Genomic DNA, 26,295 nt, shown 5'->3' with positions numbered 1-26,295 from the left:
GTTTTGTAGTTCCAGCTCGCTCAGCAATTCCCTGCTTACTAAGTCCCCTTCGTGTTGTTTTGGAGCTGAGAGGGTTCGTGAGTGTTACATTCAGTTCTGCAGTGACTTTTGCAGTTGTCTTACACTTATTTTTTGTCACAAAGGTCTTGAATGACGTCTGTCACTATCAGTCAACACATTCTTTTGATCACCTTATGACGTTTTCCCGGTGTCCCTGTATGCAGTATAAATTTTCGCTGTGGTACTTCTTTAAACACCAAACACTTTGGCTACCTTGATAACGAGCACCAACCGCCGGCCGGAGTGGCCGTGCGGTTCTAGACGCTACAGTCTGGAGCCGAGCGACCGCTACGGTCGCAGGTTCGAATCCTGCCTCGGGCATGGATGTGTGTGATGTCCTTACGTTAGTTAGGTGTAAGTAGTTCTAAGTTCTAGGGGACTGATGACCTCAGAAGTTAAGTTGCATAGTGCTCAGAGCCATAATCGACTCCCATTAAACAGAAAACTGTTCTGACAATGAGTGACCATTGCAACGTACTGAGCGCACTGCTCAGGTGCTGTTCATGGTCAAATATGACAGCGGCACTTGCAGGCTCGGCTAGTATCGGCTTTTATGTTCAAGCATGCATTTCTCATGGTACTCCCATACATTTCTCCAACCACTGTAGCAAGGGCAGGTAAATGCAAGAAATATCGTACAGTTAGTTTGATATCTCATGCAGTCGTGTACACTGACGGAAATGCAAAATATTACACCCCTAATCACTAGTTCGATATCATCAAACTTTGTACGGATGTTCATCACAATACAGGTCACATTCGTTCCAGTTGGAAGTAGTGTCCATCATCAACATCAGTATCATGTGTGACCCCAAATGGCAAGACTACAATCTTGTATTTGTTGTGCTGTTGCAGCAAACAGCCTCTGAAAATCATCATTCATTTTTTGCCATGCCTAAAAAAAAGAAAAATACTGCGTCAGTTCATGAAGGTTGCTGGTTGGAGGCTGGACACGTCAGTCAAGGATCTATATATTCCTCAAGGCATTTCTAGTGTGAGTCTCTGTGTGTCCAGCTGGAGTGTGGCATTTGCTAGCATCGTCATGAAGAGGGTATACTATTGGTGTCACATAGTGGAGAGTATTCAGCCTCCTTGCAACAATTACTAAAACAGTTCTCTTGTCCTATCCAATAGCTCTCCATACAAGGAGTCGGACAACTATGGGTTACTTGTCCGGTGCTTCGTGGTGAACTGGAAAAAAGCAGCTGAACGGAGTGGGCAGTGTCATGAAAGGAGGATATAAGATGAACATCAACAAAAGCAAATTGAGGATAATGGAATGTAGTCGAATTAAGTCAGGTGATGCTGTAGGAAATGAGACACTTAAAGTAGTAAAGGAGTTTTGCTATTTGGGGACCAAATAACTGATGATCGTCGAAGTAGAGAGGATATAAAATGTAGACTGGAAATGGCAAGGAAAGCGTTTCTGAAGAAGAGAAATTTGTTAACATCGAGTATAGATTTAAGTGTCAAGAAGTCGTTACTGAAAGTATTTGTATGGAATGTAGCCATGTATGGAAGTGAGACATGGACGACAAATTGTTTGGACAAGAAGAGAATAGAAGCTTTCGAAATGTGGTGCTACAGATGAATGCTGAAGATTAGATGGGTAGATCACATAACTAATGAGGAGGTACTGAGTAGGATTGGGGAGAAGAGGAGTTTGTGGCACAACTTGACTAGAAGAAGGGATCGGTTGGTAGGACTTGTTCTGAGGCATCAAGGAATCACCAGTTTAGCATTGGAGTGCAGCGTGGAGGATAAAAATCGCAGAGGGAGAGCGAGAGATGAATATACTAAGCAGATTCAGAAAGATGTAGGCTCCAGTACGTACTGGGAGATGAAAAAGCTTGCACAGGATAGAGTAGCATGGAGAGCTGCATCAAACCAGTCTCAGGACTGAAGACCACAACAACAACAACAACATCTTTGCCTGTGTAGCTAACCAACCACCTCCTCCCCACCCCGCCATGGGCAATGCGCGATGTCCACCGCGCCATCTTACGGGACTGTGCATGCTGTAGCAGAGATCCTCGCAAAAACGATAGGCAACCCTTTGGGCGCGTTGGGTATGCGTGCAGCCTACATTGCCCCTGTACGACGCAGAGTCGCGAACTCGCCCTGCCACGGTGCCAGCGCTAGCAGAGGCTGCCACTTCCAAAGGATCTATTCGCGTCCCCCACACGTGTGACCAGGAAACAGTGTCGCGAGTACTCCGCCGCCGGTCTCTAGAACGGTCGGTGCCAGTTCTTCCCGCTTCAAGAGCCTTTCCTAGCCTCCGGGCAGGAGCTACATACCCGTCGTTTTGGACACTCTCGAAGTGCTTCGCAGGAACCGACGGCGCTGTATTCAGCATTCATCGTTGTTGCAGTCATACTGTAGGCAGGATAGACTCTACTGTTCCTACGCTGGTGTTGTTCAGGATAGCATCATCTGACTTAAATATTTTCCTTACATGTGTATTTGTCTATGAAGGTCCTAATTGTGTTACTTTGTCAGACTCTGGAATCGCCATACTGTCAAGTCTTCACACTTTTGAGACACTGTAATTGTGATTTTATTATTATCGTCGAAGCAGATGCTTTATTTCCTTTGTCAATAAACTTTTGTAAAACTTTGGTCAGCGTTTTCGCTGTGTCGGTGCGTGCGACACATCAGTGCATAAACCTGCTCTCCGTCCTTTCACCGACAACAGCAGGATGGAGATCGAAGGACAAGTGCTGTTGGTCATGTGGAACGTCGTCATGTGGATCGTGGATGCCAAGAGTAGTTGCACATCCGAGAAGCAAATTCCTTGGATTTGGTGGAACACAACCTTGGAACTTCGTGTGCTTACGGCATACATGGGAAGAGTGGGAATAATTAGGCATAGTGATCAGAGGATGTTGGAATTGTTTGGTGAGCGCCTTAGCATGTAGACTGTACGAACAGTTATTCAGAGCTATCCACTGTGCCGGAGGCTTTTTTAAACTATGTGTGCTGTATTGTTTTAGGTTTGAGTTACCCCATTTTATTTTACCGGGTCCAAATTGGCAAACTTACATTTCTAAAATTGTTTGTGCTATAGTTATTCCGGTCGGGTTATCCAGTACTGGTCGATCAGGTTTGAACGCTGTTGGTAATTTATGCATATTACGTGTGCTGGTTACGTGTAATTTATTTTGAACTTCGGATTAGTTTTGCTACCTGCTTTTTTAGTTTAAGACATATGGGCGCTGTTATTTAAATTTTATTTATACGTTCTTTTGTAGAACTAGACAGAACTATCACAACTTAAAACTAGCTATGTCTCGTGCGTTGGTACATTCTCTCTTGACTGAGATTTGCCTTATGCGTAATTCCATATTTGTCTAATTGTACCTCATCTCCGGCTCTTTAATGCGACAACTACTTCCTATTTGCGAGAGTTCAATTAATGTTCTTTCGATTTACATAAACGTTTTACTTGACATTGTTTTTATAGATGGTCATTGCCTGTGCTTACACGTGTTAACAGATGCGTTAGCTAAACGTTTGTTGATGATTAATGTGTTATTCTGGAACATTTGTTATTTTTAAATGTTTTTCTGTCTGTAGTACCTGAACTCATTATTGAATTTATTTTTAGACAGAACAACCTGAATGTCGTCAAGCTATACGCAATATCAGGATCTGAAACCTTAAATTAATACTGACCAAATTTTAAATACAGCGTTAATGTCGTTCGATTGTTATCAACAATTGCACTCATTTGAGTTTGTAAAATTTGACTTGTCAAAAAAATCATAATAACATTTCGCACAACTTGTTATTTAAAATAAATTGATCTTTTCTGAGTGATGTGTGATGTTTTGTAGCATGGCACCCTTCAACTCCCAGCGCCCCGCCAGCTACCGTCCTCAAACGGTCTCGAGAATCTTTGCTTCTTGTGTGCTTCTCCAGATCGTCTACGGACAAGTTGTAGATGTGATCGCCAGAAACAGAAACAAGATTCATCGCTGAACAACACTGAATGTCACTCAGCGTCCAAATCGTGAGACCTATAGCTGACCAAAGTAGAATGTCTCTCAGTATCTCGTCCGACTTTGGCCCTATACTATGTATGCCGTGCACGCGTTATCTCGATGGTTTCTTGGATATCGATGTACCGGTGGTTACAAACTACGGAGGTCACTGGTGCTTGGATGACGCCAGAGATACCGGGTGGTTATAATTAATCTTTCCTATTTAACGCGGTATAACATTAATTGCCGTACGAGCACCAAACTTGATAGTATTAATGTCCAGAGTATGAGCTGCATGATTTCCATGCGTGTAAATGCCACTGTCCAGGTCCAACTATGGCCACCAGGTACCGTGATCAGTCATCGTGATTCACAGTCTCACACACCTGACCAATCACAGTGCACTTGTCGACGTGCCAACATGAGCTTGGACAAAACGAGCAGGGCACTATTGGTGAGGCTCTATTATCAAAACAACAGTAATGCTGCAGCTGCACTTAGGGATAGTCGCCGGCTGAAAGGATTACGGAAGTCTCCTCTTTCTACACCTGCTGTGTGGAGCATGATGAAGCTCAAATCAACTGGAGAACTGAGTGTCGACAGGTCGCACCACAGGTGGTTGACGAAATCGCTGTTGCTATGGCAAACGGCGCTGCCGGCAACTCCCGATCGTTAGGCAGTGCGTGTGCTGTGTCACGACAGTTGAGTATCCTGTAGTTCTCTATACGGAAGGTGCTTCGAACCATTCTCAAATGGTATCCGTACACGGTCCATATCGTACAGGAGCTTGCACCACAGCACGCACAAAGACGTGCTGTCTTCGCTCTCCACTTTCTCACAAGGATTGAAGTTGACGGGGAATGACCCTCGACCATCCTATGGACAAACGAAGCTCATTTTTCTCTGACGGGTGAGGTGAACACACAGAATTGCTGATTGTTGGGATCAGTCACTGTGCATGAAGTTTCTCTGTGTGGTGAACTTGTCACCGTATAGTGTGCCTTCGCGGCTATGTTCATCATTGTCCAATTATTTTTTTGAACAGTTTGGCGCTCAAGGACCAAAGACATGCAGAGTGAATGGCCAGCGTTACTGCGATATGCTTCACCAGCATGTCATACCCGTCCTACAGGAGAGAGACGCATTGAACTCATGCAAGATGGTGCACCACCACGCATCACTGGTGAAGCTCACCTGCTACTCCGAAACACATTTGGAAACGATCCAAAGGTTTGGCCGGTACGACTACCTGATCTCACATCCTGTGATTTCTGGTTGTGGTGCTTCCTGAAGGACAGGGTTTACCAGAGGAACATTCACACACGTGCTGATCTGAAGTGCAGCATATCAAGAGAGCAGCATACTTCGTTCTGCTGTGCAGAATGCAATCCTGCGCTTTCAGACTCTTCTCGAGTGATGGGAGCCATATTCAGCCCCTTTTGTAGCGGTAATGGTGTGTGTATGTAATGGCAGGATGTACCGAAGCAGTACATTAAAAGTGTTTCTCTTCACCAAGCCCTAGACATTAACGCTACCAAGTTTGTTGGTCGTACAGTATTCAGTTTCTGTGTTATAACGAGTTAAATAGGCAGCGTTTCACTAAACTACCCGAAATTTTGAGGAGGACGAGAGTGTTGAGCGAGCGGACAGATTCCGGGCAGTGCCGCTGTGACTGTTGGATTAAACTGGGGTGATGAGTACTGGCGGCGGCAGTCGGTGTTTGGATGGCACGGAGTGGAGACAGGCGTAGTTCTCTTAGTACTGACCGCACCTGGAGCAAGTCTGGCTACTCACTACTGCACTTGTGTATTTTCAAGCCTTATGAAAAAACTCGCTTTTGGAAAAACATAAGCGTCAAGCCCGTGGGTTTTGCACGCCTTTCTGTTCGCTACCTGTGTCGCAGTACTGAGGATTGCTTAGTGCAAGTGCGTCTGCCAGGGTGTGATTCAAAAAGAATATCACAACTTGAAAAATGTGTATTTAATGAAAGAAACATAATATAACCTTCTGTTGTACATCATTACAAAGAGTATTTAAAAAGGTTTTTTTTCACTCAAAAACAAGTTCAGAGATGCTCAATATGGCCCCCTCCAGACACTCGAGCAATATCAACCCGATACTCCAACTCGTTCCACACTCTCTGTAGCATATCAGGCGTAACAGTTTGGATAGCTGCTGTTATTTCTGGGAGAGGTGGCCGAAACACCATATCCTTAACATACCACCATAAGAAAAAATCGCAGGGGGTAAGATCAGAGCTTCTTGGAGGCCAGTGATGAAGTGCTCTGTCACGGGCTGCCTGGCGGCCGATCCATCGCCTCGGGTAGTTGACGTTCAGGTAGTTACGGACAGATAAGTGCCAATGTGGAGGCGCTCCATCCTGATGAAATATGAATTGTTGTGCTTCTTGTTCGAGCTGAGGGAACAGCCAATTCTCTAACATCTCCAGATACTGTAGTCCAGTTACAGTAGCACCTTCGAAGAAAAAGGGACCAAAAACTTTATTGGCTGAAATGGCACAGAAAACGTTCACCTTAGGCGAGTCACGTTCATACTGAGTTGTTTCCCGCGGATTCTCAGTGCCCCATACACAGACATTGTGACGGTTGACTTTCCCGTTAGTGTGGAAAGTTGCTTCATCACTAAACACAATACATGAAACAAAAGATTCATCTGTTTCCATTTGAGCAAGGATAAAATCACAGAAATCGATTCTTTTAATCTTATCAGCTGCAGACAGTGCTTGAACCAATTTCAGACGATAAGGTTTCATAACTAACCTTTTTCGTAGGACTCTCCATACAGTTGATTGTGGAATTTGCAGCTCTCTGCTAGCTCTGCGAGTCGATTTTCCTGGGCTGCGAACAAATGCTTGCTGGATGCGTGCTACATTTTCATCACTCGTTCTCGGCCGTCCAGAACTTTTCCCTTTGCACAAACACCCATTCTCTGTAAACTGTTTATACCAACGTTTAATACACCCCCTATCAGGAGGTTTAACACCATACTTCGTTCGAAATGCACGCTGAACAACTGTCGTCGATTCACTTCTGCCGTCCTCAATAACACAAAAAGCTTTCTGTTGAGCGGTCGCCATCTTAGCATCAACTGACGCTGACGCCTAGTCAACAGCGCCTCAAGCGAACAAATGTACAACTAAATGAAACTTTATAGCTCCCTTAATTCGCCGACATATAGTGCTTAGCTCTGCCTTTTGTCGTTGCAGAGTTTTAAATTCCTAAAGTTGTGGTATTCTTTTTGAATCACCCTGTATATTTATTGCTGGACTGTGTGGTCAGATAATCTGAGATATGATCATGCGCTAGTAGTACTCATTAACCTAGATGAATGAAATCTTAGCTCGCGCTTAGCACCAGACATCAGTACTGTACTGAATTTTGCCCTTGGAGGCGTTTCTTGATTACTCTGTGGCCGTGTCTAACTATCGTTGTAAGTTTCATGTGACGCATGTTTAGCTTAATCCTAAAGCGCACGAGTCGCTGATCTGTGCTAGAGTAATGGACCTGTGGTTCACACCTAATATATTAATTTTCAGACGCACTTGCAATGACAGTACAAATGTAGGACTATATCTACTGACATCAGTACTCCGTACTAAGGTGATTATATTCTATTCTTTGTGTTTTACTTAATTACTGTAATTTTCTGTGTACTACCGTTTACGTGGAAAATTACAGTTGTAAGTTAACAAGTAACAGTCGAACCCAGGTGACAGTTGGACGTTGGCTCAGTTCAGACTTGGGCGTCATCCGCGCCGTTCTACCTTGCTGTGCTGATATTGATAACCGTAATTAAGGCACTTGTGTATAGGCTTGTTGAAGCCCGGGTCCAGCTGACAGGGTAACTAATTTAGTTCCTGGAATAGTATTATCTTGAGGATTTAATATCTTGTTTTACGGTCAACTAATATCGTTCCAGCAGTAGGGGTTGTACCATCTCAGTTGAAACGTACTCCTTAACCAAAACCATTTGATTACACCACTCCAGTAATTGATGCTAAGCCTTTATTGATAAGGCTGCCGTACGGAATGGTCAATATTCCAAAATTTTGACAGATGGCTCCAATGTTGCCTTGTATTTGACATTTGGCTTTGGGTGTCTTACGAACAGCCTTGGCTGTTAAAGGCTTCTTGTTCTATCCTACTGCCGAGCGGGCTGTCTTTAATTATTTTCCACACCTGACAAGGGTATAAATTGTTTAAAGAATAAGTAGGGAAGACTTACTCCAGTTTAATGGCACCGTACCTTACGGCCAGTTAATGTATAATTTGAGACCGTAAAGGGTATTATGTTGCTTCTGGCGATATTGTGATGTGGAAACCAGTTAGATAGTCAGAAAAGCTACTATTTTTACTCTAGGCAGAAAGAGCGGTACAGTTCGTTCTCCTTTTCGAAAAAGCAAAAACAAGTACCTGAAGACCTGCTTTCCTTATAGTATTTCACTGCAAGGATGTAACATTCAGCTGAGCATATGTGAATTAGTGAATCAAAATGCACATTCAGGTGAATCACATCCTAATAGATCAAAAAGGTATTTATATAATTTGCGAAAAGACGTAAACTGGTCCATATACACTGACATATAGGCACACACATAACATACAGGCTGTTGCAGAGGATGTTGGACCATTTGATATATGAATCATGGTCATTCTACTAAAGGGACATATTTGTAAATCATGGTCGTACATGCAGTGGTTCTTAGAGAGTCCTCTAGTGCTCAGGTCAGATCAGCTGATTAAGATGGCGGGATAGGGGCGGCTAGCTGCTTAGCAGAGAGGCAGAGAAACCAAGAGTGTGCTTATTACATGAAGACGTCCCCGTCAACATTTTAACGCAAGGTGGGTTCCCGCTAAAACATCCAAAAAACATCCATAGCTTGCATCAGCAACTTGAAAATAATGAAATGTTAGAACCAAAGCAGTCACGTATGTCTCAAATCCGATCACCTGAATACGTGGAAACTGTGAGTGTGGTAATGCTCTCGTTAGTCCACAGGGGAACCACAGCCGAACTTGGAATAAGTATAGCATCGCTATGTTCAGCTCATTCTTCATTCATTCAGACATTCATTTATTCTGGTAGAAAATCGATTAGCAGGAAGAAGGCAGACGTAATTTTGCTACTTGGGTAACGCAGACAGTAGGGGAAGGATTCCTGCACAACGTCTGGTTCCCTGACGAGACGTACATCCGTGTTAATGTCATGATCAGTCAACAAAATTGGACGTTTTTTAGCCACTGAACGTCCAGTGGCCTTTCATGAAAAGGTTAATTCGGCCAGAAAATATCTGTTTGGCCTACCATATCTAGACACGAATTAACTGGATCTTTCTTTTTCGCTGAAACGGTCAGTTCTGAACAGTACATGGGGACGTTGCGTAACCAGTCCTTTCCTGCACTTTTGCCACACGACTTCCAACGTGCAGGCACTGGTTTACACAAGATCGTGCCCGCCCATACACAGCCATTGTTGTTCTCTACTTTCTGCATGAAACATTTGGTAAGCCAGTGTTGCTTCACCGCTTTCCCCAAATTCTTCAGTGTGGCAAATTTGGCCGCCTCACAGCTCCAACATCAGTCTTTGTGATTATTTTCTGTCGGGAAGAAGAAGTCTTCCGTTAGCATCCTCGACATCTTGTGGAACTCAGAGCTGGCATTATGGAAGTGTGCAATACAATCAACGAAGATCTTTGCCGGCGAGTAGTCTAAAACACCGACAGCGGCAAATTGTGACCACATTGCAAGTGATCTTCACTGACATCAATTCTCTATGGCTTTGTGCCAGTATGTATTTCGTAATGTTATGTGTCATAGTATTCAAACAAACATAAGTATAAATGTTTCAACAGTCGGGCGTCATCATGTACGCTCACACACACAGACACTAAATTTTAATTTTTGTCGGAGAGAAACATTGTTCCATAAGAAAATTAAAAATATACCCAATCCCCTGGTTCTGGCCAAGTTTTTGAGAGGTTATCCCAGTTTATCATGCGAATGCCAGATCTGGAAATTCCTTTCCAAATACTAGCTGTTGGAAACCCCTATGATCCACTCCCAGCCTTCTGAGATACTTGGCTAGAAAGAACGAAATTGTATGACAGCACACTCAGCTCTCATGAATGGGAAACAAAACAAGTAAAAAAAGTTATTTTCTTATTTCTCGTTCAAAAGCTACTATTCTGTTTGTGGCAGGCACAAAAGCGTTAAGATAATTGTTTTTAGTTCAAAACAGTTGTGCTAGAAATTCCGAGATATTGAGAAATTTCCGGGTAGTAGGGCTAAAATTGATATTTTGGATTCAGTTACTAAGTATGACCTAGTGAACGCATTGCAGCAGGTGAGCGGTTGGCGCATGCAGGACGAGTGCACTCACCTGCATGGCGGCAAACTCATCGCCATGCTGCAGGTACTTCTTGAACTTAGAGGAGGCGCTCCCCATGGCTGGCCAGCTGCGGCGGGCGGGTCGCCACGGCGCAGGGGCATCACCTGCTGCGCGCCTGCCAACATGACAAACGCAAAGCGGTCAGCGCGGGGCGCCACGGCCAAGCACGGGGGGGGCTTCACCTGCTGCATGCCTGCCAACACAACAACTACACACTGATCGGCTCGGATCGGCACAGTGCGGCGGCATACCTGCTCCGTCCCTGCCAACACTGCAACCACATTCTGAGGGGGCCACGTCGCCACGGCACGGAGACATCACCTGCTGCGTGCCTGCCAACAAAACAATTGCATACTGATCAGTGCAGCAGTGCTAGGATTTCGTCCGCTGCACATCTGTTTACATACTTGATTGGGGTAGTTTTCGTGACACAGGATAATCACTTGCACTGCAAACCTGCCAATAAAACAAACACAAATAGTGATAAAATAAGACTGCGGGATTAGTGGGAGGAGAAGTGGAGGAAAGAACCTCCGTCTCCACATAGACTGTCACTGGAAGAATTGTGCTGTATAACTACCAGATCTTTCTGCACTCAATGATGACAGAGGGCTTTCTTTTTAGTGCAGGAGACACAGTAGGCAATTATAGTCGTAATCGCATTTTGACACCACTCAAACACAGCACAATGCAACAATGCGAAGCACAATGGCCTGTGAACTCTTAGTTTCTGGGAAGGAGATGCAGGTGTTCCACTCATTAATCTAGGAATGGCTCCTTCACTCATTCTACCACAGACAGTTTGGATGCACCACAAGAAAGTGAAACTTATCCTCCACCGATGGCTATAGCTGATCACAAATATTGACAGTCATTGGAGGAATGATACATCCACGACTGACATGTAGGACCTCATGCTAAGTGAGTGTCTCTTCCAAAACACAGACACATACACAGCATTTCATAATACTGCTATGTAGGAAACAGGAAATGAAATAATCAACAACTGCATGCAGACTGGGAAACACAGCCATAGTACAGGACTGAAACACTAAATACATAGTGATTATAGCCTTAGACAGACAAAATTTGGACATTCCTGTCAATAAATCAACATCATACTTATTGAGATAGGATCCTTGGCATATTGTAATGTGTCTGGAACCCATTGGTACTGTAATCTTACACTGATCGAAAGACAGACTGTGATAGTACCGACTTATAATCTGAGCGTCGTGGTACCCGATTTTCGAAACACTTCTTCCAAGTGCAACAGATCTACTGGGAGGTTATCGGTGTCACCATTTGTACCGCCTGAAAGAGTACAAGGAAGTGCAGATTGGATATGTGTTGAAGGAAAGACGCAGTCAATCACGAAGTACAGCAGGGGGACAGAATATTCAATATTTTCCTTATGTGGACCATTCTCGGCCAAGCTTACGACAGTCCTCTGAAAGTGAAACAATTAGCCATCCACCCGTTACAAAAGACTAAAGACGTTCATGGCTAGACAGCATCATCTGATACAAGACACTGTGTACAGCATTCCAGGTAAATATAGCAGTGGACTACGGCAACACCTCTTAGGATACGTTAGATGCGTACATCTGGAATAAAAATGAAATCAAAGGTTGCAGAAAATAGGGTCTACGAAAAAAAGGTGCTTTGGGGCTCACCGTCATAAAGAATGTGATAAAAGAAAGTAATTTCGCCAAGTAGAAGATGAAGGCTATCAGCTAAAGCCGTCCTCACACTGAATGCGAGGAGCTGGACGAGTTTTGTGTGATCACAGTATGGAATTTCACATTATGCGGCATCCTAGAGCGTAAAAAGAAGAATCACGCAAGTTATAGTGTGGAGACGAACTTGGCCAACAGGATGCAAGATAGCTTTTTACGTTACTGGTAGAACATAGGAGAAACTACATCGGATTACGTCGTGTGCAATTTTTTACGTTACTGGTAGAACACAGAAGAAACTGCATCGGATTACGTTGTTTGCAAGGTGATGCACATATATGACGTTTTCTAATCATAACTTACAATATATGAATATACGTTGTTTGAATGTAACGGTACATTGATATTCTCTCTGAAACGCGTCGTTTTTGATACAGTTTGCTATAATAAAATGAGGAGAAACGACATGAAGTTGGTTGACGGCTTTTCAAATTTGATGTTATTGATATCATGGCTTGCTTGCTATTAAAGCACACCATTTCAAGGCATCATCACATTAAAAATATATCGAAGTTATAATTAAATGCTTGTTAATGACTCAGTGCCGATGAAAGTAGTTAGCGCATTGCAAGCTCAAAGACACATATTCCAATAACTTTTGTCAGTTGTAGTGTAATGGACAGATATGGACTGTTTACAGAAAGATTGCGTGTTTTCCACCTGCATTGTGCAAATATTTGTCACTCAATTTCATGTTTTCCAAAAGATTTGGCTTGGTTCAAATGGCTCTGAGCACTATGGGACTTAACATCTGTGGTCATCAGTCCCCTAGAACTTAGAACTACTTAAACCTAACTAACCTAAGGACATCACACACATCCATGCCCGAGGCAGGATTCGAACCTGCGACCGTAGCAGTCGCGCGGTTCCGGACTGAGCGCCTAGAACTGCTAGACCACCGCGGCCGGCTCCAAAAGATTCTGTAGCTTTGTTTCTAATTTAATAGAAATATGTTGTTGAATATTCGATGTTAATATATAAACAAGAGTTCTCCGTTCAGGAGTGAGTTTGTTCGATTTTGATAACGCGCCAGGAAACACGGACCAACGAACTGCAAGATTGCTCAGAGAGGTAACGCAGCTATTTTACGTTCGTCCATTTCCGTAACCAAACTGTGTGATTTGCGTGACAGATATAGTCGCTTAAATGCCGCTGGAGTGTGCTAGGTCGCAAATCACGTTGCACTGCACGTCCAGTGTGATACATCAGGCCGTTTCAAAATGGTTCAAATGGTTCTGAGCACTATGGGACTCAACTGCTGAGGTCATTAGTCCCCTAGAACTTAGAACTAGTTAAACCTAACTAACCTAAGGACATCACAAACATCCATGCCCGAGGCAGGATTCGAACCTGCGACCGTAGCGGTCTTGCGGTTCCACATCAGGCCGTTTCTTAGCGCACACTGATCACATTGTAAACAACGTTTCGCAGTATTCACGTTGAGAAACACGTCAGTACGGAGTAAGTCACTCCTGTCTTTGTCGCAGGAGGGCAGCACCAGGCGACGAACTAAAATGAACTGGCTGTAACTATCGAGAAGCTCGGTAGGAAGATAGGGCTATCGAGAAAACAGAAGAAGAAGGGGGAAGCCGTCAGTTGGAATTTGGAAGGAATGCACTTAAGGAACTGGGAATGTGATTTGATACGTTTTGTATCATGATTTGCTTTCACGTGTGGCTATGTTTTTGAAGGAAGTAAATTGAGCCGGCCGGAGTGGCCGTGCGGTTCTAGGCGCTACAGTCTGGAGCCGAGCGACCGCTACGGTCGCAGGTTCGAATCCTGCCTCGGGCATGGATGTGTGTGATGTCCTTAGGTTAGTTAGGTTTAAGTAGATCTAAGTTCTAGGGAACTGATGACCTGACGAGTTGGGTCGCATAGTGTTCAGAGCGATTTGAAGTAAATTGAAACTAACTTAAACATTAGGAAGTCAAATAATGTAGTCATATTTATGAGCGTTAAATTCTGACAAAAATAAGTAAATGAAAATCATTCTTAATAGGAACTATCAGGCAGATTTTGTTTTTTTGTGATTGCTTTGTCGTCCAGAAGATGCAGGGCGCAGCATACATAGAAGAGCACCGTGGTACCTACGACTCAGGCGCAGGTTAGCAAGTGTAGCATTCCTGATTGTAAGTAATTACTCTGTCTTCGTTTTTGTTAACCAGATCAAGTTTTTGTGTGTCAGTATTTCAGAATTAACCACAATGAGAGGACACTGGATACTTCTGTATAGACATTAACTTCCAATCAACGTAGAAAACATTTACTTACAACTTTCTACATTTACCAACAGCAATGGCGATATTGCATAAATGTATTCTCTGAAGTTTTTAATTCTGACATGATTTATTTAAATAAATTATTGGAATTTACTGTTATTGGTCGACTATACGGATAACATTACCAAAGAGAAGCAGGTCTGACGTTAATATAAAAAAAGAAGAAACACACACACACACATTTAGTGGTAGTACTGGGAAACAGTACTTTTAACCAACGGAGTATACATGCTTTATTTCATAAAAGAACCTAGCGTAGAGAGTTGGAGAATAAAAACATTTCATCTATAATGGCAGTATTGTCTACATAAAACTACGACAAACTTGTGAAAAAACTTGTAGCTCCAGTCACTGATCTATCTTTTTTTTTTTTTTTTTTTTTTTTTTTTTTTTGTAATCAGTCTTATGACTGGTTTGATGAGGCCTGCCACGAATTCCTTTCCTGTGTAAATCTCTTCATCTCAGAGTAGCACTTGCAACCTACGTCCTCAATTATTTGCTGGATGTATTCCATTCTCTGTCTTCCTCTACAGTTTTTGCCCTCTACAGCTCCCTCTAGTACCATGGAAGTCATTCCCTCATGTTTTCACAGATGTCCTATCATCCTGTCCCTTCTCCTTCTCAGTGTTTTCTCCACATGCGCAGAACCTCCTCATTCCTTAACTTATCAGTCCACCTAAATTTCCATATTCGTCTATAGCTTCTTATGTCATGTGTCTGTAGTTCGTTTCTAACGGATAACGTAGTGACCACGTTTCTAAAATAACCCGCTATTTCAAAACAATGAAAGTTTTACGGAAAAACATAAAACGTTAAAAAATTTTATTTCAGGATCAAATAATTTAGCACCACTATTATGGCAGATTTATATATTAGTTTTTCAATCGGTTGTTAGTTAAAAATCAAAAAATCCTGTTATAACCGAGGCCAAACAAATATCGAAAAAGACCGATTATTCAGAACTGCAATACTGATGTCGGTTTTAGCCGATTGGCTTTTTCCGTCCCTACTGGAGTCTCCGCGACAGTTTTGCAAGGGCCGAGCGCACAGGGCATCATTATAGTCCAGCCACATGGTGACTCATGGAGAAAAGTTTTGCAGAAGTTTCTTTGACAGGCTTTCTGTTTTCGTGAGTATTGAATTAAAATTTTTGAAGTCTCATCAAAATTTTTGCTCGGAAGTAGATGAAAAATGGAAAATAAACTATGACGAAAGGGACGTTTTCGAATTTTTAGCTTATAATACGGAAACGACGCCGTTTTCGGCAAAGTTGATGATTTACGAAAATGAAAATAAAATTTCCCACAAAATACTATCCAATGTATTTTTTCATCAGACCAACCGTATGGCTCATAGCGCAGGTTGAAGTCAGCGTAATTTCAGGCGCCACCGCCAACAACCAAGTATATGCTATTATGTTCATTCAATCGGCAAAGTGAAAGCTTTCACGTCTCAAGTAACATATGTAAATGACATAACAATTATGCTTTAGTTTGCATTTGGTAATGGTCCCGGCGGAGGTTCGAGTCCTCCCTCGGGCGTGGGTGTGTGTGTTTGTCCTTAGGATAATTTAGGTTAAGTAGTGTGTAAGCTTAGGGACTGATGACCTTAGCAGTTAAGTCCCATAAGATTTCACACACATTTGCACATTTTGCATTTGGTAGTAATAATAATTATTATTATTACCATAATATTATATGATTTATACAATAATCATAAAAAAATTAAAGAAGTTCCATCTCTTTCCACTTCTTTACTTGATTCACTGGCAAAATGAGAATATAAATAGCTAGGTAACAGCTAGGTAACACATGACTAATTTCAGTTCATACTAGGTAATACGCCATCAAAAGTTTGGGTATTGTGCTCAGCATTGTCGGAGACAAACTGAAATGAGAGGGATGGAGTAAATTCCATCCCTTTGCCATCATACGTTGTGCTTCTGCGTAGATGACAATCTATTCTAAAGCTGACAGTTAATGATTTTCTGAGAGCCACACGTCTCATAGATGAATGTGCCTGGCCAGCTTGCAATGGTGACAAGAAAGAGTTGGGTCTGACAGCTGCCACCATGCAGTGCGCTATGGCCACACTTTGTCTTCTGTTCATTCAAGTTTCCTCGCTTCTTCATCACTAGGCGATTGACGAAATTTCGGACAGTATCAGGGGTGAAGACCTAGTTCTTCTGTCAGAAACTGGTCTGACGGAGATATTTCGTATTGTTGTACCGTAAACGTGACTTCGAATACCTTCAGCAAGTATATCTGCTGCTGTTTCAATCACACGTCAACGGTCTTCCTCCGGAGATGACCTTTTTCACTGATACCAACTACATGCAAGAATTTTTACCCAGTGTTTTGAAACAAACAACAGTTGATTTCTTCCTGATGAGGCAGTCACTCTATTACTTCCAGACGTCCCCTACAGCTGAGCTTTCACTGTCTTAATATCAGGGTGGTAGTCGGCGGGATCTGGTCTGTTAACTGCTGAAGGGAATACTGACACTACTTATCACTTTCACTGAGCTATTCGAAAATTTTCTGCATAGCACCATCAATTTGTGTGGTTTATAGATCGCGTTTGTTCTCCCTGCTTCGGATTGCCAATTAGGATGTTCACGCATTTGATGTCAAGCTAGGAACTGGTCCAATCCGAGGTATTATTGAGACTAAATTCATTGGTTTGTCTCTCAGCAAGGTTCAGAACAGTCTTTTGCAGCCCCCCCCCCCCCCCTTACACACACAGTACGCTAGGTTCCTATTATTATTTGACATTGTCAAAGACGAAATACGCGATCTGTTGGTTTAAAACATGTCTACATAAGTTTTTATCCACCCGTGATTTGTACGCTAGGTTCTGTCGACTGGCTTGGAGCTTGTTTTGTTGAACCAGAAGTTCTGGCATAACAGCCGGTCCCCACAGAAGTTGGTTTTTGGATCAAAATTCAGTTGAGCATATCGAATTTCTCTTCGGCAGCAGCCAGCCGCAACCCTCTTAGCGTCCGTACTAATTAATTATTCGTTAGAGTACTTTCTTTAACGTGGACGAAAGTATAGAAACACAAAAATCACAACATATCACCATGAAAAACTGGTGTAGAAAAACCGTTGGCATGTAGAACAGCTTCCAGTCGTCACGGAATGGACAAACGCGGGCACCACATTGTTTTCATGGAAATATTACGCCATTATTCCTGCAAAATAGAGGCAAGTTCAGCTAACAATCATGGATGTGGATAGCGATCATGAGCCCTTCTCTGAGATGGACAGGCTGGCACAGAACAGAGTAGCGTGGAGAGCCGCATGAGACCAGCCTTCAGACTGAAGACGACGACGACAATACCAGTTACATACTGCAAATACCAGTAATCTTTCCAATCTAAATAATTTAGATTCTATTATCCTTTTCTTATAACGAAAGTCTACCCAGTTAAAAGTTGACTTGTACCTACCGGCTGTTTGCCGCCCATGGGCTCATTGATTCCCGGCTCCGTAGATGGAAACGTCGCTGAACACACCAGCTAATTTTCTTAATTCATGTGAAAGTATGGAACCAAAACGAATAGTGAAAATGAAATGAATTTGCATATTTCTTGTGACAGGACTGGTTGCGAGTTCTTTTAGGGTCTGTTTCATTAGTTTGGAGTCCCTGACTACCCACAGAAATTGGACACGAAACTGACTCGACAGGCTTTTACTTGATTACCCTATCCTCTTATCAAGTCGTTACGATCTCTCCACGGAAGGACTGGCGTGACAGCACACTGTTCGCGGATTTCCAAGTATTTCGCCTCCACCTTTTCGTAAACAGAAACGATATCTCCCACTTGATCTTTTTCTTCCGCGTTGTGCCGGTGTTGATAAGACGCCCCCCTCCTTAACCCCCCAAAAAACTAAAAACAAAACAAAATAGAAGAGAAACAGAATAAGTATAATAGAGTAAAAATTACTAAGAAACGTAAGTAAAAAAAATGAACATATATGTTCTGTCAGAAAACAGTAATTCAGACACAGACAGACTTAAGGCTGTATGGAACATAGTGAAAGGAGTCAGGACAACCAGCCACGGAACATGATAACATCCCTATTGAACTAATGGAACATGCATCATGGTAGCAAATATGTTTAACAACGTGTCTTAAATATACTAGAAAATACAGGGACAAACAGTTACAGAGAAAAAAGATACTAGTATCTTGAAAAAGCAACCTCAAAAATTCAGTCAGATGAATGTATCACCTACTTCTCATCCTTAAGTTTAGAAAATTACATATTTCGTCAAAAACAAAAGCTCATCTGGATTTGATAGTGTTTCCAACAGAGTACTAAAGATTTGTTTTCATGTGATAAGCCCTGTTCTATCTGAAATATATAATGACGCACTGACTCAAGGAATTTTTTCAGAGAGATTGAAATATTCCATTATTAATTTCGCCTATAAGAAAGGTAACTGATTCTAATAACTACCGACCTGTTTCGCTACTGACATTTTCTAAAATTCTGAAGAAGGTGATGTATTCTAGAACAGCATCCCCATCGAGCAACAATAATATCCTCAGAATATCACAGTTTGAATTTCAGAAGAGTTGTTTTATTGAAACTGCGGTTTACGCATTCAGTCACCAAATTTCACAAGCTTTAAACAACAATATAGAACCGGTTGGTATTTCCTGCGACCTATCTACGGCATTTGACTGTGGGAGCCACAATATTTTCGTATACAATCTGAGATTTTATGGGATTCATGGCGTAGTCAACCAATGGATAATGTCACTTCTAACCAGAAGCATGCAGAAAGTTCTACTTAGTAATTCAGCCAACGTAATCAGGAGAGATTCTTCTGCCTGGGGAGATTTCACGTATGTGATTCCCGAAAGCTCAAACATAGATGCACTATTGTTTCTCATATATGTAAATGACATTTCATTTAATACAAAAATATACAAGAAACCCAACCCCCCTCGCCCACTCCATGAAACATGGACCTTGGCCGTTAGTTGTGAGACTTGCGTTCCTTAGTGATACAGATGGCCGTGCCATGGGTCCAACCACAACGGAGATGTGCCCGTTGAGCGGCCAGAAACATGTTGTTCCTGAAGAGGGGCAGCAGCCTTTTCAATAGTCACAGGTGCAATAGTGTGGATGTTTGACTGCTCTGCCCCGGTAACATCAACCAAAACGGCCTTGCTGTGCTGGTACTGGGAACAGCTGAAAGCAAGGGGAAACTACAGCTGTAATTTTTCCCGAGGCCATGCAACTTTACTGTACGGTTAAATGATGATGGCGTCCTCTTGGGTAAAATATTCCAGAGGTAAAATAGTCCCGCGTTCGGATCACCGGGCGGGACTACTCAAGAGTACGCCGTTACCAGGAGAAACAAAACTGGCGTTCTACGGATCGGAGCGTGGAATGTCAGATCCTTTAATCTGGCAGGTAGGTTAGAAAATTTAAAAAGGGAAATGCTAGGTTAAACTTAGATATAGTGGGAATTAGTGGAGTTCGCTGGCAAGAGAAACAAGACTTCTGGTCAGTTGAATATAGGGTTATAAATACAAAATCAAATATGAGTAACGCAGGAGAAGGTTTACTATTGAGAAAAAAAAAAAAAAAAAGGAACGCGGATAACCTACAACGAACGACACAGTGAACGCATTATAGTAGCCAAGATAGGCACGAAGCCCACGCCTACCACAGTGGTACAAGTTTATATGCGAACTAGTTCCGTAGATGATGAAGAGATTGAAAAACTGTATGATGAGATAAAAGAGATTATTCAGGTAGTTAAAGGAGACGAAAATTTAATAGTCATGGGGGACTGGAATTTGATAGTAGGAGAAGTAAATGAAGGAAAAGTAGTAGGTGAATATGCACTGGAGGTAAGGAATGAAAGAGGAAGGTGCCTGATAGAATTTTGCACAGAACACAACTTAATCATAGCTAACACTTGATTTAAGAATCACAAAAGAAGATCGTATGCGTGAGAGAGACCTGGAGACACTGGAAGGTTTCAAATAGATTACGTAATGGTAGGACAGAGATTTAGGAACAAGGTTTTAAATTATAGGATATTTCCAGGGGCAGAAGTAGACATTGACCACAATTTATTCTTTATGAACTGTAGATTAAAACTCAAGAAATTGCTAAAAAGTGGGAATTTAAGAAAATGGGACCTGGGTAAACTGAAAGAACCAGACATTGTAGAGGGCTTCAGAGGGAGCAATAGGGAACGATTGACAGTAACACGGGAAAGAAATATAATAGAAGAGAAATGGACAGCTTTGAAATAATGAAGGCAGCAGAGGATCAAGTAGGTAAAAAGACGGGGACTAGTACAAATGTTTAGGTAGCAGAAAAGATATTGAATTTAATTGATGAAAGGAGAAAATATAAAAAAAAGCAGTAAGTGAAGCAGGTGAAAGAAATAGAAACGTCTCAAAAATGAGATCGTCAGGAAGCGTGGAATGGCTAACCAGGGACGGATAGAGGATAAATGTAATGTAGAAGCATAAATCACTAGGGGTATAGATACTGCCTACAGGAAAATTAAAGAGATCTTTTGAGAAAAGTGAACCACATCTATGAATATCAAGAGCTCAGATGGAAAACCAATCCGAAGCAAAGAAGGAAAATAGAAGGGAGGAAGGTGTATATAGAAGGTCTATACAAGGGCGATGTACTTGAAGGCAATATTATGGAAATGCAAGAGGACGTAGACGAAGATGAAATGAGAGATATGATACTGCGTAAAGAATTTGACAGAGCATTGAAAGACCTAAGTCAAAACAAGGCCCCGGCAGTAGGCCACATTCCATTAAAACTACTGATAGCCTTGGGTGAGCCAGCCGTGACAAAACTCTTCCATGTCGTCAGCAAGATGTGTTAGACACGCAGAGTCAGACTTCAAGAATAATACAATAATTCCAATATCAAAGAAAGTAGGTGTTGACAGGTGTGAAAATCACACAACTATCAGTCTCATAAGTCATGGTTGAAAACACTAACACGAATTCTTCACAGATGAATTGAAAAACTGCTAGAAGCCGATCTTTGGGAAGATCAGTTTGGATTCCGTAGAAATGTGGAACACCGTGGCAACACTGACCCTACGACGTACCTTAGAAGATAGGTTATGGAAAGGCAAACCAATGTTTATAGCATTTGTAGACTTAGAGAAAGCTTTTGAAAAGGTTGACTGGTATACTCTCTTTCAAATTCTGAAGGTGACAGGGGTAAAATACAGGGAGCGAAAGGCTATGTACTATTTGTACAGAAACCAGATGGCAGTTATGAGTCGAGGGGCAGGAAAGGGAAGCAGTGGTTGAGAAGGGAGTGAGATAGAGTTGTAGCCTACCCCCAATGTTATTCAATTTGTATATTGAGCAAGCAATAAAGGAAACAAAAGAATAATATGGAGTAGGGACTGAAGTACATGAAGAGGAAATAAAAGTTTTGAGGTTTGCTGACGACATTGTAATTCTATCAGAGAAGCAAAGGACCTGGAAGAGCAGCTGAACGGAATGGACAGTGTTTTAAAAGAGAAATATAAGCTGAAAATCAACAAAAGCTAAACGAAGATAAAGGAATGTAGTCGGATTAAATCAGGTGATGGTTAGGGAATTAGATTAGGAAATGAGACACTTAAAGTAGTGAAGGCGTTTTGCTACCTGGGAAGCAAAATAATTAATGACAGTCGAAGTAGAGAAGATATACAATGTAGACTGACTATGGCAAGGAAAGCGTTCTGAAGAAGAGAAATTTGTTAACATCGAGTATAGATTTAAGTGTCAGGAAGTCCTTTCTGAAAGTATTTGTATGGAGTGCAGCCGTGTGTATAAGTGAAAAATGGGCGATAAATACTGTAAACAAGAAGAGAATAAAAGCTTTCGAAACGTGGTGCTACAGAAGAATGTTGAAGATTAGATGGGTATATCACGTAACTAATGAAGAGGTACTGGGAAGAAGACTAATATGTGGCACAACTTGACAAGAAGAAGGGATCGGTTGGTGGGACAAGGTTTGAGGCATCAAGGGATCACCAATTTAGTACTGGAGGGAAGCGTGGCAGGTAAAAATAGTAGAGGGAGACCAATAGCTGAATACAGTAAGCAGATTCAGTGGAATGCAGCCTGCAGTAGTTAGTCGGAGATGGAAGAGGTTAGCACAGGACAGAGTGGCATGGAGAGCTACATCAATCAAGTCTCTGGACTGAAGACCACAAAACAACATACATGAATCAGAATCAGTTCTTTTTGAGGATGACAGTAGTATTGTAATTTGTCCAAGCATACATACAGCAACAGAGGAAATGGTAAGCAATGTCGTTAAAAGTATCATTGACTGGTTTTCAGCAAATGGGCTCGCTCTCAGTTCTAAAACGCACCTCAAGAGGTACTACTAAATGATAAGTGTAACACGTGGCGAGAAAATGAAAATACGGCGAAAACTTCAAAATTCTTAGGTGTCCATACTGATGAGAACTTAAATTGCAAAAATAGCGTTTTGGAACCCCTAAAACATTTAATTCAGGTACATTCACACTTAGAATCATTAAAAATCTTGAAAGGGGACGAATCACTAAGTTGCCATATTTTGTATAATTTAATTCAATAATGTCATATGGAATAATGTTCTGGGATAACCCATCTATAAGCAAGAAAGTTTTAACTGCAGAAAAACGTATTGTATGAGTCATATTTGGTGCTCAGCGACGATCATCTTGTAAACATCTACTCTGTACTGCTCCACAGCGTACAATACTTATCCCCTTATGAATTTTGTTGTAAATAATCCACTGCAGTTAGAAGGAAAACTGTTGTACATAATTACAATACCTGAAGAAGAAATACTATGTATTACGCCAATTAAGGTTGTCTTTAGCACTAAAAGGGTACAGAATGTTGCAACCTTGTTTTTGATGACTTACCCAGTGATCTAAAATTTCTGATAGACAGTGAAGCAAAATTTGATATCAAATTGGATAAGTTTCTCCTTGGCAACTTCTTCTGTTCCGTTGAACAATTTGTATTAATGTTATGGGTAAAAGGTGGCGGGTGGGAATTATTAACTCTCATCTGTATATTAAAAAAAAACTATTGGAAAATGGTCAGCATGTAGCAATATTTACTTCATAATTTGTGATGTGAATAAAATGACACATTCAACATCATTACGATCTGTCATGCAAATGACCTACGGAACACGAAAACAACAAATTAACTAAACTTCAATGTTCGTGAGCTGCAGAGAACCGCCTGCTTAAGAAAACTGCAGACATAAGTTCACTCGTGATTTTTACTTTATCCTCAAGATGCAAAGCAGAGTGTATCAATTTCATGTCTGTCAGTTAACAATTGGCGCCCAGCATCTGAAGCAGTAAGACATAATAAGCAACAAGATTCTGTTTTGAATCTCCTATTGTTTCTGTTATACATAAATTTTGGCTTGCATTGCCAGAAGCTAAATTTCATTTTCTTGAATGTGATACATCCACAGTAATGAACATTAATAGCAGTCCCCTTTGAAAAGTTGCAACTAACGAAACAATTGAAAACATCAATAAAGGAATAGAGAGTTCTAATTCAATAGATTAACCTTAAATTTTGGCAAGACACAATACATACAATTTAGAATTTGTCGTAGTACATAGTACATAGCTATAATAGTTATCTGACAATGAAATATATGAAGTAAACGTGGTAAGAATATGGAGTCTCTAAATAAAAGTCTAAAAAGCATAAAGTTAAAATTTCAGCCTTTTTCTATTGTTAGTTATTTAGATAATTGTGGCCCACTGTGCAAAAATGGTTAAAAACCGGTATTTTGCGTAAGTAAAGTAATTCTGGACCTCTGGATCTTGGTAAGAGATAATGATATCGAAAAAAGTTTGTAGGTTCTCTGAGAACATTATCTTAAGAACAAATGGTAAAAATTTCGAAAATCTGCGATAAACAGAAATTATAGAAGTGACCATCCCAACAACTGGTACTTTTGGTATCCAAGAATCTTAGTATTCTTGAGGTTTCCCCAGGAACCGTTCATGAACAAATGGTATTTTTATAAGCCACCTTAGCCCCATCGTAAAGCTACGGCCAGCTACGTTTTGATGACGCTCGGCGCTACTTGGCTGTATCCTGGCAGAGTCGCAGTAGTTGACAGAAATTGAGCATTCTCTCTGATTTGTTCAATTTGTCTGGGATGGAGGAAGTGTGAAAATATTTACCCTGTACTGTAGTATAGGTACAGTTTGGTCTTGCTACAGGTATACAAATGACCGATAGGCCAAGGGCTAACCGAAACATTTGATACATTATCTCTGTGATGAATAGAATCCAAGATACGAACCTGTGAAAAAACGCATGTTGCACACAGCTCTTCGGGATATGTCCATGCTCGGGCTAGATCTCTTGATAAGGAAGGCATAGGTGAAATTTAACCCATTTTTGTTGGGGACTTTGAGCCGTGGGGAAGTCGCTGGCGAGGGGCAATAATCCCGCTCGTTCTGGCATGCGCGTTTTCTCTTTGGTTTTCCTCTTCTGGCCGCTATTTAAGCGCGGCGCTTCCGGCTATGCTGGCACGGTTTTCCGCTACGTGGCCCTAGTGGTCTTGCTTGCCCATTGCTTGGGCATGTGTTGTGTTGGCGAGTCCTGCAGTGACCGTTACGGAGGAGCGTCGGTTGCTCGCGGCGTAGTATTATGATTTGAGGAGTGTGTCGGCGGCGGGCTGGTGGTGATGGCCTCCAATGCACTACCAGATGCTGGATGCCTATGTATGCTATGTGGATTCTCTTTGTTTACTGCTATTAACGGTGGGCATCAGCTATTTCTCTGAACTTGTGTTTGTGATCAGTCTGATAGTAATTTGTGTTCACAGCCAGAAAAAGTGATTTGTGTGTGATTATCCCCCCCCCCCCCCCCCCGTGACGGGAATATGGAATTGACGCTTGGTTCCGACATATGTTGAGTAGTGCTGTTAAGATTGTAAAACAATGCTCAGTGATGGGAGCACTAAGCGTGAGTAGCGTGAAGACTGCACGAGTCATTCTAGGATAGTGTGCAGGTCATGTTTAGTATTAAGACAGTGTGCTTGTGATGTTACTCAAGTATCTTATGATTTATTCTGTGGTTTTAGTTTGGAGGGGACGTGGCTTTGGTGGTATTATGGGTTTTTATGCTCTTGGTTCGGCAGGCCGTTAACTTCTCCATACTTTATGCTTGTTATTGGGATCTGCCTGTAAGAGAAACAAGTATGAGCTGTAAATAATTTTCCGTGCTGTTGGTTTACATGTGTTAAAGGTATTAAATTTGAAAGGGGGTGGGGAGTGGACATAACTCTGAAATAAGAGGGTTTGTGTTCTGTCGTTTGGTTTGGTTGTCTGTCCTTTGTTGTCTTTTTTTTTCCTAATGTTACCGTGTACTACGAGCGGCGGGCACAATCAGTTCCGGATTGACCAATACAAGGGGCGGTGCCTGGATTGAAATATGTTCGGACGCCGCCGTTAGCTCGGCCAGCTACGTTTTGATGACGCTCGGCGCTACTTGGCTGTATCCTGTCAGAGTCGCAGTAGTTGACAGAAATTGAGCATTCTCTCTCGTAATTATTTGGAGATTCCTCTTGTTTATGTGTTCGGTCTGCGCCAAGTTGCGTCTCCTGTTCGTAGTAGTTTGGTCACTCTTGTTTTAGGGTGGGTCATCCGTTGGGCTGTGCCCGCTGTTGGGTGGAACCTAAATTATTAAGATAACTGTCTTTTCTGATAATTACTAGAATTCCGCTGTTCTATGATCTACCTATTGGTCTTTTACTTGAAATTTGTTATTTAATATTCTGTACT

At 41.9% G+C, this 26,295-nt stretch overlaps 1 protein-coding gene across 1 annotated transcript in view; it reads right to left on the bottom strand.

Annotated features, from left to right (window-relative positions):
• The window catches only part of LOC126416252 (ankyrin repeat and IBR domain-containing protein 1-like), a 567,140-nt gene that overhangs the window by 481,974 nt on the left and 58,871 nt on the right, over positions 1–26,295 (bottom strand). Inside the window, exons 2-3 of the mRNA XM_050083876.1 lie at positions 10,703–10,783; positions 10,443–10,566 (exon numbers count right to left, since the gene is read on the bottom strand). Of these exons, the coding sequence (XP_049939833.1) occupies positions 10,443–10,566; positions 10,703–10,734 (156 nt within the window). The 5' untranslated portion in view covers positions 10,735–10,783. The remainder of the gene's footprint in view (positions 1–10,442; positions 10,567–10,702; positions 10,784–26,295) is intronic.

The sequence above is a fragment of the Schistocerca serialis genome, chromosome 8 (assembly GCF_023864345.2).
Source record: "Schistocerca serialis cubense isolate TAMUIC-IGC-003099 chromosome 8, iqSchSeri2.2, whole genome shotgun sequence".
Lineage (NCBI taxonomy): Eukaryota > Metazoa > Arthropoda > Insecta > Orthoptera > Acrididae > Schistocerca > Schistocerca serialis.
This window is presented reverse-complemented; position numbering and strand designations above follow the sequence as displayed.